The sequence below is a fragment of the Pan paniscus genome, chromosome 9 (assembly GCF_029289425.2).
Source record: "Pan paniscus chromosome 9, NHGRI_mPanPan1-v2.0_pri, whole genome shotgun sequence".
Taxonomy (NCBI): domain Eukaryota; kingdom Metazoa; phylum Chordata; class Mammalia; order Primates; family Hominidae; genus Pan; species Pan paniscus.
Genome location: NC_073258.2, coordinates 36075361 through 36089601, shown reverse-complemented (window position 1 = coordinate 36089601; position 14241 = coordinate 36075361). Strand labels below are relative to the sequence as shown.

Sequence of the window (14241 nt, the reverse complement as noted above, 5' to 3'; positions counted from 1 at the left end):
TTCACATTCTTGTCTTTTCTTGCTTGCTCGAGCTGTTCGTGGGTTACTTTCTGCCTTAGTTAAACCAAAAGGGAAAGGCGGAAGAGGGGAAGCCCTGAAGAATGATTTAGTGGTTGCCCAGCCTCCTCTCCAAGGAGAGGTGTTCGCTGAGCGGCTCTCCCCGTCCCCGACACTGGCCCCTTTAAGAAGCCAAGTCAGTCCTGATGCTGCTGTTTGTATTGCTAATCCCCAGGAGCCCCGTTTAAAAAAAAAAAAAAAAAAAAAAGGAAGAAAAAAGGGGAGGTGGGGGGACCGGGCAGCTGTCTCTTTAAATGTGATTTCCTTCTATTGTATTTGAATCGTGATCAGGAAAAAGGAAATGAAACCAGAGACAGAGGGAAGCTGAGCGAAAATAGACCTTCCCGAGAGAGGAGGAAGCCCGGAGTGAGACGCACGGTCCCCTCCCCGCCCCTAGGCCGCCGCCCCCTCTCTGCCCTCGGCGGCGAGCAGCGCGCCGCGACCCGGGCCGAAGGTGCGAGGGACTCAGGGCGGCCGGGCGGGCGCGCACCATCCCCGCGGGCGGCGCGGAGCCGGCGACAGCGCGCGAGAGGGACCGGGCGGCGGCGGCGGCGGCGGCGGCGGGACCGGGATGGAAGGTTAAAGTCCTGAGCAGCAGCAGCAGCTGCAGCCGCCCGGAGCCAGGCTGCGCGCCCCGGCCCCCGCCTCGGCCGCGGCGCGCCCGCAGCCCGGTGATTCGCTCTCTCTCTTTGGCGTTTGAAGGGAGCGCGGTGACTGCCCTTGAGCGCGGAGGGGCGAGCTCGCCGCCGGAGCGCCGGAGCAAGCGGAGGCGCAGGAGCGACGGCGACGGCGGCGGCGGCGGCGCCCGAGCACCCGAGGGGGTCCGAGCCCCGGCAGCCGGCCAGCCCCGCGCCACAAAGGGAGCGCCCCCGCCGCCCGGCACCCCGCCTCCCTCCCCAATGTCCTCGGCCATCGAAAGGAAGAGCCTGGAACCTTCAGAGTAAGTGCGGCGCCCCTGCCCCTGCCACCCCCGGTGTCCACGGCCTCGCGTCCCGAAGCGTCGGGGGGACCCGGGCGGCCCGCGAGGGGGCTCCAGGTGCGCGCTCGCGGCGTGCCCTTGGTCCCCTGTGCCGAGCGCTGGGCTCCCCCTTCCTCCCGGGTGATTCCGGGGGCTCTGGGAGAGGGACTGGGCGGCGGGCGGCAGGGAGAGGGGTCGGCCCGGCGCCTCTGCGGGCCACTCCAGGCTACTGGGACGCTCCCCAAAGCCACCACGGGCCAGAAAGTTTGCACGGGAGCAGGCACGAGGAGAGCCTGGAGGCGCGCAGGTGCAGTCCGGAGAGCGTTCTGGGCTTGACTCTGCTCCCTTCTTCCCTCTCCTTCTCGGCCCTTTCTCTTTGTCCATTTGGTCTTGGAAAGGGGAACATTCCAAGTGGCGGCCTCCGGGGTCCCCAACGGCCGCCTTCCCGGTCTGCAGGTGGAGCCGCTGCCAGCCTTGCGGATAACGGGCGGGTGAGGGGTCCGACCGTCCACCTCGGAGCTGGCTCTGGGCCTCCAGGGATTTCTAGAGCAGCGAAATCCGGAGTAAATCTGAGTAGGTGTACCCCTCCTCGGGGTCCACCGATGGGGACATGTGAACCTCGAAAGTTAATGCACCATTTTGTGTATAGGTGAATTATTCTGGGGAGTAGAGTCTCGTAGTTTTTAGCAGAGTCTTAAAAGGGTTTGGGGTCAGGGAACCAGAGCTCTAATGAGCATTGGCCGCATCTGTTTTCTGAGCCGCGTACTGGTTTGGAATGTTTTTCTATCCCTCACCCATTCTTTAGCGTTAACATGGGGAGTAAGGGGTGTTTAAGATATCATTTTCCTGTCAACGCAAATGCCCTTTTAAGAGTCATTAGCTGTCTGGTTTTGAGAATTTTTATTCCTTTGAAGTCCCCCTCTAATCCTTTGAAGGGATTTGTTACACAAGACCAAAGGAGCTGGTTAATGACTTGTCCATTTGTGCTTTTAAGAGACATTTGTTTTGTTTTTTCTTTTCCTGCTTTAAAAGAATTGTGCTTTCCTGCTTGAAATACCGCACACACACACATACACCCTTCAATTTCGGCTTTCTATAGTGTTTATTTACCTGGGTTTTACCCTCAGTTACCAGCATAAAAGCTCAGCATGTTCTCATAAAACACAGGAAGTACCACCATCCAATGAGAATATAAACATCACTATTCAGTCTTGAAGGTTAAGACACCAGTTCTGTAATGAGCTAGGTTTGTTATAGCAAAAACCCCCACTTCCTTCAACAAATTCTCAGGAGAAAAATAACATTCCTTTTTAAAAGTATGTTTATGCAAACAATGGGTTTAAAGGGTGGTTTGATCACTTTTTTAAAATAAACTTAAAACTGAGCTCTGAGTTTCAGAGACTGGGCAAGATCATAGTAACACAATAAGGGAGTGAATTGGATGAATTGGTGCCTCATGCCTTTTTGATCAGCAGAATTTAGTCACTAATCCTTTCAATAGAAGATTAATCTGAAGGTTTCATTTCCCTGAAGGAAGTTTGCTTCTTTCAAAGTTTGTGCTTTTTCACTGAGGTTAGAAACTGAAACATCCTAACTTCCTAATACAACAGATATCTACTGCTGGAGGCTCACCAGCTCCTTCCTTCACTTCACTATTTGCCCAACGAAGACAGGTTATGATCAAAGAGGGACAAGCCAGTTGAGAAATTGCTGCAGCACATTCTCCCCATGCCCTTAGAAATTGTTATGATTATCCCAGAAATCCAGGCTTAAATGATACTCAGGTGTAATATTCAAGATAAGGGTCTGGGAGAATATAAAATATTAATTTGAGGGTGAATCAATCTAATTCAGTCATTGTCTTGGATTGTCCATTAAGTATAATGTGATATTATCATTAATTAAGTACAGAAAGACAGAGCCAATATCTTATACTTTACTTCTCCATCTCATCTCAGGCCATCACCGTAACTCTTTTACTTTACATTCCTCCTGTTGTCCAGTATCCTACTAGATGCTTCATTGTGTACTTCCTCAAATCCAGCTTGGGTCATTACAATCAGCATCTCCAAATTACAGATGGAGACTTGCCTAGCTATATGCAAATGAAACATTTGGACAGAAAGCCAGCCAGAATTCATGAACACAGAGATTCCCTTGCTGTGCTACTGGTGGCCCCCACTGCCTCCCCTGTGAGTAACAAGAGCAGTTCATTTGAATTCCAGGCAGTTTTGCACCAGTTAAGGGCAAATTCTCTTCTTTCACAGTCCTTTGGCAGCATCAACATCGGGACATCCAATGTGCGTCGAGGTTCCATGAGTGGTTTTGAAAGCCCAGAGTAAGACCATGGGCGGTGGAAAGAGAAGAGATGCAACTCTGAGTTGATACACATGAAAAAGCTAGGGTATTAGTTATTAGAAGGGGAAATGGCAGTCCTTGTATACAATCTGTAGAAACAAAGGAAAGAAAGCAAGGCTTCAGTGAATGAAACCTCGTCTCTACTTAAAATAAAAAAAATTAGCTGGGCCTGGTGGTGGACACCTGTAATCCCAGCTATTCGGGAGGCTGAAGCGGGAGAATCACTTGAACCCAGGAGGTGGAGGTTGCAGTGAGCCGAGATTGTGCCATTGCACTCCAGCCTGGGCAATAAGAGTGAAACTGTGTCTCAAAACAAACAAACAAACAAAAAACTATAGTTTTGAATTTTTTTGAGCTAGGGTCTCACTGTGTTGTCTAGGCTAGAGTGCAGTACTCACTGCAGGCTCAACTTCCTGGGCTCAGATGATCCTCCCACCTCAGCCTCCTGGGTAGCTGGGACTACTGGCTCATGCCACCAAGCCTGGGCAATTTTTTATGTTTTGTAGAGACAGGATTTTGCCATGTTGCCCAGGCTGGCCTCAAACTCCTGGGCTCAAGTGATCCTCCTGCCTTGGCCTCCCAAAGTGCTGGGATTCCAAGCATGAGCCACTGTACCTGGCCATTTTTTTCCCCCAGATAAACTAACTTGAGCTTCCCATTTTCTTGTTCCAAAGATGATAGTCTCATGAAGTGCTGTTACACTGTGTCTAGAAAGTGTGGGCATGGCTTTAGCACTCCTAAATATTCATAAGGAACACTTCATACTTCACATGACGGGATCACCTGAAGTTGTCAGAGTGTTATAGACATTGAGCCACCTAGCCTCCTGTCCCCAAGTATAATGGCTGCTGGGCTTTATGGGCACAGACGAATTAGGACACAAGGTCACCTGGTAAGTTAGTACCAGTTAGAAATAGGAGACATGGATTCATACCTGCAGGGTACCCAGGAGGAAACTCCCTTTGGAAATTTTACAGTTGGAAGAAGGTCTGTTTTTTGAAACATAATAGATTTTTAAGAAATAGATTTGTGTTTAAGTAAGGTTCCAGAGAACACTTGCCAATTATTATAAATCAACAAGTATTAAGTGTTTGCTGTGTCCCATGTGGGGGACACTAGAATAATTCCTTCCACTCCTTTATTTTCTTTTAGCAAAGTTATTTATTTTTAAATGTAAAAATGTATTCAGATTCCAGTGAAGCAAAGTGAACAGGAGATGCTATGCATGGCGTATTAACGAAAGAACACGTGTCACAGCCTATTAACAATTGCTGGATTGAGATGTCAGTGTCTGTTTAATTGCCTTCCACTCTCTTTGAAATAATCATTGCCCCCACTTCATTTTCTTCCTCAAATCAACTTTATCCAAATCAATTTTACTCTTATAAAAATGTTCAGGTAAGGAAAGAAAGGCCTATTTGATGTCCTTCTTAAGTGTAACAATGGCCTTACGATATGGGATTTTCCTCCAAGTATTCCTTCACTAGGAAGAATGGAAAATGGAATTTCTGTAAAAAAGTAAAATTAGGAGAATTCCTATTATATCCTGATGGAATTTTGATTTTGGAAAGAGAAAGCAACCTAAAATAATTTTTGGTCTCATTCTTCTTTCTTCCTCACCTCTGCTTTTGTGCAGTTGGTTAGGGCTGGAGGGAGGATGGCACTGGGGATTTGCAGATTCTTAGCACTCTGGGTCATCTGCTGCCCTGGCGGTGAGCGACTCTTTTAGTCCAGAGTGCGTCCTCTGAGGTTAGGCAGTGCCCTTGGGTGTCCAGGTTATAGGAGGAGGAAAATGAGGGAGATCTGTGAAGATAGAGTCAGCGGGGAGAGTGGGAAAAAGCAGAAGACCAGAGGTGCCCAGGTAGTGCTGGGCATGGGCAGGGGCACAGTGCCGCCTGCCGTTGCCTTTGATGCCTCTTGGTGCCCTGTGTTTACTTCTTAGAGATCTAGGGAGTAAGGTCTGACTCTTTCCCGTCTTAACCCAAGGTTGGTTGGGACTCTACAGTCTGGCCAAGGGATGTGTTGTCCTGTCCCTTCTCCCTTAGGTCACTGAAAGGCAGTCAGGTGAGATGCCCTGTCTGGCCCAAAACGATCTCGGACCCTCGGTGCTGGTCTCACTCTGGTGAGGCTGTCCCTGATGCTTGGCCTTCTCTCCAGGGAACCAGTGGATGAGGTGCTGCAGATCCCCCCATCCCTGCTGACATGTGGCGGCTGCCAGCAGAACATCGGGGACCGCTACTTCCTGAAGGCCATCGACCAGTACTGGCACGAGGACTGCCTGAGCTGCGACCTCTGTGGCTGCCGGCTGGGCGAGGTGGGGCGGCGCCTCTACTACAAACTGGGCCGGAAGCTCTGCCGGAGAGACTATCTCAGGTACCCTCCCCAGCACTCCACTGGGCCCTCGGAAGGGAGGCTGGGTGGTCCATGGACATCTGCAGTCGGTGTGTGTTGCCCCTTACCCTGCTCCAGGCTCGGACACCACCTATAGAAAGAGGTCAGACTGCAGAGGCTGAGTCTCAGCTCCTGTGCTGAGAAGCAGAGGGCATTTCTTCCTGTTTGAGAAGCGTGTTCTCAGGGTTACGTTCCTATGTGGTAAAATACTAATATCTTTAAAGGCAAGAGAATTGTATACCCAAAATTCAGAAAAGTGGTTCCCTTGGGGAGCGGGAGAAGCTAGGGGATGGGGTTGAGGAGGAGTACACACGGAGGATCAGAGGGACTGGGAGTGTTTCTAAGTTTGGAGGTGGGCTCTGAGGACCTCATTTGAATGCTTCAGAACATATATGTATGTTATAAATTTTTTTTGTATGACTCCAGTATTATATGATGAGAAATTTAAAAATAGAAAGCATATGGAGCTCCAAGCATTGACTCATAGCAGGAAGGCAGTCTTCGAAGAACAGAAAGGCAAAGGCCCTGCAGGCAGTTGGAGGTTTGAGTCCCAATACCATTGCTTCCCAGCCTGGTGGCCTTGGGCAAGTTACTTAACCTTCCTAAGCCTCGATTTCCTTATCTGTAAAATGGGGATGATAATAGCACCTACCTCTAAGGATGTGGGGAGGATTTGATGGAATAATGCAGATAAACTACTTGGCTTGGTATGGATCAAATAGATGTTAGCTGCTCTTACATAATCATTATTTTCCAATCTAATGAGCAAAGGGATGGAAGAATGGAAGAGTAAAATAGGAACTCGACAACGCCAAGTAAGACAGGAGCTGAGGATATCTCCCGTGCTCTGGGCCATCCTATTGGCCATCCGAATTTTCCAGCACTGTGTGAATGCCTTTGCCTAGAATGTACTAGCGTTTCTAGTTTCCGATGAGCTGCTGTGGAGGTAACTGTCTCTGTGCCCTCTACTGTCAGATCTGCTCAACTGTGTAGCTGTCAGTATTTCTCCGTTTTCCTGGAGCAGAGGGTCTGTGAAGCATGCTTCCCTGATACACCAGGACCATCCAACCCATGGAAGCTTGTTGAGACCTCAGCGCCCTTGGCTGCTGGGCCAGCTTTTCCTCCCAAACCTGCCCTCAGAGCATTTTACATTATAGAAACAAAACAAAACCAAAAAAAACTGCAGGCAGTTTCACAGTGAAGGACGCTTTACCTAAAGACTGTTAGAAGAAGCTTTTTGTCCTTGTTGAATTCCCAGATAAAGTCCTTGCAGTCCTTGCGGATATGGTGGTTCCGAGAAAATAAGTAGGATTTTGCAATGATCATGCTTATAATTTTGGTCAGTTTTCTTTTTTTTAAGTCACAGAAAATAGAACTTGGATAAATACAGACCTGGTTTTGCTCACTCCCAGTTTGCCAAGTCAGTGAGAAGGCAGACGGGTAAATGATTCCCATCGGACCCTTGACTCCATCCCTGTCAAATCATTTGAATCTTATTAACTGAAGTGCAGATAGAGTAAGGTCAGAAGAGCCCCAGCTTCTCCCTATCTCTACCATTTTATATAACATTCAGGAATAAAACCAGTGCTGCCTGGGCTTGTTAATCCTTTCCATTTTCAAAAAGGAGAGGAAAAAAAAAACAGTCTGGGAGAACCCAATGTTAATTAACTTGTGTCTTGGTGACATGAAATAATTCTTCTCCCTGCCACATTCCTAGGCAACATGTTAATTAACTCTGCATTAGTGCAGGCATTTCCAGCCATTCTTTAATATTTATATTATTGTTATTAAAATGGGCAGCAGAGAGCTTAAGGTGGGACATCTCTTGACAGAGGAGAAAAATTGTCTTTTGCATCAGGGATGGTCCTTTAGCCAAGGTCTTGTTTACTGGCATTCTTAGTATATCTGGCAGGATCTTTTAACAAGGCAAGTTGGAGGAGTAACTGAACGGGCCCTCTAATGTGTTTGAGTTCGTCTTCACCCCTAGGATAACTTGTCCCCGTGAGGATTTCCAATGGCTGAGTTGCCTGTTACAGTTCTTTTCCGACATTTAGCTTCAAATATTCATGAGACCCCCGTGCAGAACCTCAACTCTGCTGCTGTGTTGTATTGTTGGGAACCCGAGAGCAGCTATTCATGTCTGTGCTGAGCCAGATCTCCTTGGATCCCTTTTCACTAATTCTTGTGTGCTGGGAGTGGTGGGGTGGCGGTGATGGCAGTGGTTTTGCTTTTAACAGCCAGCACCTGAGTCTGTTAGAGCCAGAAGTATGCCTGCCCCAACTAGACCCCCAACGGACCTTAACCAGTGACAGACAGGGTGGGAGTATCAAGCCCCGCAGCCTTGCCTGGAGCCAGGCATAACTTATATTCCAGGGTCCCTCCCCTCTGAGGGACTTTGCCTGAGGATACAACTTGTCTTGGCTTCCTCCCCTTCCCTCCAGCCTCCCCTGCTGCCTTCCAGGTTTTTCCTGAGAATGCTTCATTCGTAAATCACTGGCACATCAATCCTTGCCTCAGGGGCTGCTTCTGGGATATCCAGCCTAAGATACCAATTCTTGGTGCCAGAGGTTAATGCTCAAGTTAGGTGTCAAGTCCTGGCTTATTTTTTACTAATATTAGAATCTCCGAATCCCAGAGCTGGAAGGGGCTACAGAGACCTTCTTTTTCAGTTCCCTTTACGGCTTAAGTCACAGAAGCCTGTACAGGGGACTCCATTTGCTCAGGTCACCTGGCAAGTTAGAGGTGATGCTGGGACCTGAACTTGTCTCCCACATATTCGTCCTTTGTCCTTCCCTTCATAGCTGCCTGATGTGGATTGTAATTTACCCCCTGACTTCCCTTTAATAAGCTCCCTCCTTCCTTAAGGATCGCACACCCCAGGCAGTTGGATTCATTCCATGCACACTGTTTTCTCAGTCGTTCATCCTTGCTCAGGCCCAAACTTAACTTACAGAGCAGTCAGGAAACCAGAACTGTCTTTCCACTCTGTGACCTCCAATGTGGCGGTTACCTGCAGCTCCACCATCTGCTACGTTGGGATAAAATGTTCTCCCCCAGTAATGAGTTTGCTCCCAGGCGGTGCTTTGAAAACACTAGGAGATCTTCAAATGGAAAGCAGGATTCAGAGGCAAATTAGCTGGCCCTGGCCGGAACAATGAGCTCTCCACTCACAGACCACCTCTTGTCAATTCCATTAATCTTGCCCAAATACTGCAAAATGTGTCAACTGCCCTTACGTCCCCTACAACCTCTCAGAATGTACCCACTGATTCTCTGATATCCTGAAATCAACCAGAACTTCCAATAAGAGCAAGCATTCACCTAAAACTGTCCTAAAGGTTTTATGTAGAAACCACCTGCTAACATGCTATGTTTTCAGCCACGAGTGAAAATTACTTCCTGCAGCAAGACTGGCACAGCTGGGAATACACCCAAGATGTGTTAAAACATAACCAGCGTTGGCTTAGCCCTTGACCATGGCTGCCCTGACATGCTTCGTTTGGTTGTTTTAACAGCTGAGTGAGGTGGAGCCTATGATGGCTGCCATTTCACTGAGGCTCAGAGAATCAGAGGTCTCTCCAGGGTCACTCAGGGCTGGTCCAGGACATTGAAGCTGGGTCTTCTCTGCTTCCGGTACTTGTGTTACTGCACTTTTGCTGTTGATTCTCAAATGTCAGCCTGCAACCAGTCCCCCGGAAGTGTTCGTTAATGCACAGACTGCTGGGCCTTCTCCCCAGGGTGTCTCAGTTGCGTAGGGAGGGAGGAGGGCTGAGAATTTGTTTTTTTGTTTGTTTGTTTAGTTTTTGCTTTTCTTTTGAGTCAAGGTATGGCTCTGTGGCCCAGGCTGGAGTGCAGTGGCATGATCTCGGTTCACTGCAACCTCCACCTCCCGGGCTAAAGCCATCCTCCCACCTCAGCCTCCCAAGTATTAATAGCTGAGACTAGAGGCATGCACCACCGCACCCGGCTAATTTTTGTATTTTTTGTAAAGACACAGTTTCACCATGTTGCCCAGGGTGGTCTCGAACTTGTGAGCTCAAGTGATTTGCCTGCCTCAGCCTCCCAAAGTGTTGGGATTACAGGCGTGAGCCACTGTGCCCAGCCTGAGAATTTGTATTTCTGTCAGGTTCCCAGGCAGTGCTGATGTTGCTGGTCCCAGGACCAACACTTTGAGAACCACTGCACTGAGCCCTGCCATGTTCTGTCTCCCACCTTGACACTGAATACTGCCTGAAATAAGTGACTGATCAACTGAGGCTTGGGAGAGTCTTGATTTAAATGTCAGAAAAGAAGTTTCCCTTTTGATTCATGCCAGTGGGCAGCGAGGGCCATGAATTAAGATCTTCCCTTCATGGTGGAGAGATGCTGTTGGTTCTCCATATCTCAGAGGCACGATGAGCTGCACCGCTTGTTTTCTGTGGAACTCCCTGTCTCCCAGCAGCTGGGGCCCCAGCGAATAATCAGGGGGAGATGTGCTTTGCAGCTTATGGAGGTATTCAAGGCCAGCTCTCCCTATGGGTAGAATCAGTGGCTGTTGACATGATAGAGTTTGGGAGCCTCAGAAGAATGCCCGTTTTATTGCATTCCTGGTCAGTACCCTCTCAAAGGGGCCCCTAGGGTCTCTCTCCAGCTGCTTTTCTGAAATGAGGGTTCCCCTGGGAGGGGACAGGTAATACTTGCCTAACTCCTTATGATAGATCACATCAGCTGAGAGCCTTGCCCACAGAGGAGGAGCCAGGGGGCAGCCTAGGGGAATGATGAGCGGTTGCTGCAGACAGGGAGAGGGCTCAGAAAAGGGAGGAGTTATGCCAGATCCAAATGCCAGTTTCATCTGAGTTCCCTCTGCCTGCTGGTAAAGACTGCACTAGCCGGCCCTCCTTCTGGAGCCGACCTTCCCTGGCTTCCTGACATCCTGAAAGTTCGGCCTCCTTTCTAGGGCTCATCCCCGAGCCCTGTCTTCCAGGATTGTCCCTTTCACTGTCTTCTTAGCTTTTCTTTCTTTTGCCCCAGGCTTTTTGGGCAAGACGGTCTCTGCGCATCCTGTGACAAGCGGATTCGTGCCTATGAGATGACAATGCGGGTGAAAGACAAAGTGTATCACCTGGAATGTTTCAAATGCGCCGCCTGTCAGAAGCATTTCTGTGTAGGTGACAGATACCTCCTCATCAACTCTGACATAGTGTGCGAACAGGACATCTACGAGTGGACTAAGATCAATGGGATGATATAGGCCCGAGTCCCCGGGCATTTTTGGGGAGGTGTTCACTGAAGACGCCGTCTCCATGGCATCTTCGTCTTCACTCTTAGGCACTTTGGGGGTTTGAGGGTGGGGTAAGGGATTTCTTAGGGGATGGTAGACCTTTATTGGGTATCAAGACATAGCATCCAAGTGGCATAATTCAGGGGCTAACACTTCAAGGTGACAGAAGGACCAGCCCTTGAGGGAGAACTTACGGCCACAGCCCATCCATAGTAACTGACATGATTAGCAGAAGAAAGGAACATTTAGGGGCAAGCGGGCGCTGTGCTATCATGATGGAATTTCATATCTACAGATAGAGAGTTGTTGTGTACAGACTTGTTGTGACTTTGACGCTTGCAAACTAGAGACGTGCAATTGATTTCTTCCTGGCTTTTTAACTCCCCTGTTTCAATCACTGTCCTCCACACAAGGGAAGGACAGAAAGGAGAGTGGCCATTCTTTTTTTCTTGGCCCCCTTCCCAAGGCCTTAAGCTTTGGACCCAAGGAAAACTGCATGGAGACACATTTCGGTTGAGAATGGAAACCACAACTTTTAACCAAACAATTATTTAAAGCAATGCTGATGAATCACTGTTTTTAGACACCTTCATTTTGAGGTGAGGAGTTCCACAGATTGTTTCTATACAAATATAAATCTTAAAAAGTTGTTCAACTATTTTATTATCCTAGATTATATCAAAGTATTTGTCGTGTGTAGAAAAAAAAACAGCTCTGCAGGCTTAATAAAAATGACAGACTGAAATACAGTGTTGTTTATTTGATTACGACTTATAATTTGGGATGGCGGGGAAATGCTCTGCTTTTTCTTTTCTAAAGGAGAAGCAAATAAGCAATTTACTCTTAGGTCAAATAAAAACTTCTGTGTATTGCAAGGGTTTGTATGAGGCAGGCACATTTCTATATTACTGGCAATTATGTAACAGGTCATCATGTAGCTCAGAGGAATGTAGAATAATTAAATTGTTATTGTAAAATATGCATTTCACTTCAGCATTGTATGGAGTGAGTGGAAGGCAAGATCATTGCCTTTGGGAAACTTGTAACCTAGAAAGGACACAAATACATAAAGCAGATTCCCTTTGGGAGAGAAGGTAATTACCTAGTTTGAAATGTGGCAAAGATGCTGAGCTTGACACTTCGATTTTCCAAGACGGGTGTCTCAGGGTGTTTTATGACAAGTGGTTAAGAGGACCTTTACTTTGCGGATTTAAAGCAGGCACCTTGGTTTGTGTGTTTGCCTTCCCCCGAGTCAGGCCGCCCCCATGAACTGATGCAGAGCGCCACCTTCTGGCCATCACCTTGAAGCGCGCTAGCCCAGGAGGGTCCCGACGTAGGACAAACCTAGATGAAGAAGAATATGCTTTTCAATGATTTCCTTAGAGTACTCGGAAATGCAAGAAGTCTAAATGTGTTCAGTTATTAAGACACAGGAAACATGCAGCTAAGGCTGCATGTTAACTATAAGATTCCTTTAAATCTTCCTAAGGTTTGTGATCTTTGTTATTTTTAATTTTTTTAAATCCCAGGACAGAGAGACAAATGATTTTTTTTCTTCTAGAGGAGAAATAATGAAGTGATGGCTCTCTTGGTCTGTAAAATGCTACAAGTAGTTGGGAAATTTGACTGCTTAAGGTGGCCTATTTAAAACAAATCCAGTTACATTGCATTCCAGCTCAGGTGATGGAAAGGCATTACCAGCGAGGGGATGTTTGTTCTAAGTCAGTGGTTCTCAAACTCTCTGGGGACCAGCAGAATCAACATCACCTGGTAACTTACTATAATAAAGAAACAGATTCATGGGCCCCACCCCAGATACCCTAAATCAGAAAATCTGGGGATGGGGTTCAGCAATTTGTGGGTTGTTTGTTTGTTTCTCTGTTTTGAGACAAGATCTCTCTCTGTCCCCCAGGCTGGAGTGCAGTGTTATGATCCTGGCTCGCTGCAGCCTTGACTTCTTGGGCTCAAGCAATCCTCCCACCTCAGCCTCTGTAGTAGCTGAGACTACAGGCTCACACCACCACGCCCAGCTAATTTTTATCTTTTTGGTAGAGATTGGGTTTCCCCATGTTGCTCAGGCTGGTCTTGAACTCCTGGATGCAAGTAATCCACCTGCATTGGCCTCCCAAAGTGTTGGGTTATAGACATGAGCCACCGTGCCCCACCTGTGTTTTAAATATGCCTTAAAGATGATTCTGACGCATGCTCAAGTTTGAGAATGGCTATTCTAAAATATCTCCCAGTTAGGAAGATCAAGCATTCTAAGTTATTAATATTTGATGCAAAGGTTAATCACTGAAACTCTTCCACATGTAGATACTGTCTACCCTTGGTTCCTAAACTGAAAACTTTCACATACATTCATCACTCATTTGTTCTGCACATCATCTTCAAAATCAATCACAATTTAATTCACCATTTTAAACCATATTTACAGTAATAATAGTAATGGTAATAGATTTTATCTATGCAATTATCTTATAAGCAGTATTAAGTAAAAATACAAATGATCATTGCTTTGGAAATCTAAACTTTATTCTTAATCCCCATTGTAGCACAACACACATTAAGATTCAAGAAATCAGCCAATATTTTTGTCATGCTCAACAAAGCAATAATTAACCTTTTCCGTTTGTCAATGGCACCATCTTGCAGAATTGTGGATGCGCAGGCAGTCTTTGTAGCACGTCACCCCAGGGGCCCAAATATCTAACCCACAACTGACTTAAGAGGAAAGACATGTAAAGGGACTCAGTGGGACCAGCTCCCAAGGTCTACCCTGGTGGTCCTTGCATGAATGTGTTACTGTGTGTGCCTGACCTAGGGTCAGGAGAACTGACATCTGCTCTCTTCCCTGGTCCGTGCCTTCATTAAAGCAGTTGGCTGGAACCATCCTCTTATCTCTTGAATGTCTTTTGCCCCAAACCAGCTTCCTTTTATTGCTGCTTCTAAAATAACTACTACTTTTCAGGAAAACTTGGAGTCCTACAAAGTTAAAATAGAACAAGCATCTAGGAGATTTATCATCTGAAGACTTGGATTTGAATTCCAGTGACATGACTTTAATTGCTTAATAACCATTTACATAGCACTTACCATTTGCCAGGCACTCTTCTAGTTTTACATATATTAACTCCTTGAGGCCACATAACCTGCCTCGGTGGCAGTTTCTACTTCTTATCACCTGCATTGTGCTGCCAAGGAAAATGAAGCACAG

The 14241-nt window shown here is 47.2% G+C and overlaps 1 protein-coding gene across 6 annotated transcripts in view; it reads left to right on the top strand.

Moving 5' to 3' along the window:
* Positions 1 to 11769, top strand: part of LMO2 (LIM domain only 2) — a 33121-nt gene extending 21352 nt beyond the window's left edge. For 3 of the 6 annotated variants that reach the window (XM_034932386.3, XM_063608390.1, XM_034932390.3), the window contains 3 exons: positions 760 to 997; positions 5531 to 5746; positions 10775 to 11769. In XM_034932386.3, the coding sequence (XP_034788277.3) occupies positions 760 to 997; positions 5531 to 5746; positions 10775 to 10994 (674 nt within the window). In that variant the 3' untranslated portion in view covers positions 10995 to 11769. Of the gene's footprint in view, positions 1 to 348; positions 636 to 759; positions 998 to 3080; positions 3208 to 5530; positions 5747 to 10774 lie in introns of those variants that run through there. The other 3 variants (XM_055094270.2, XM_034932388.3, XM_003830388.6) reach the window with 3 other exon arrangements.
* Positions 11770 to 14241: the final 2472 nt, after the last annotated feature.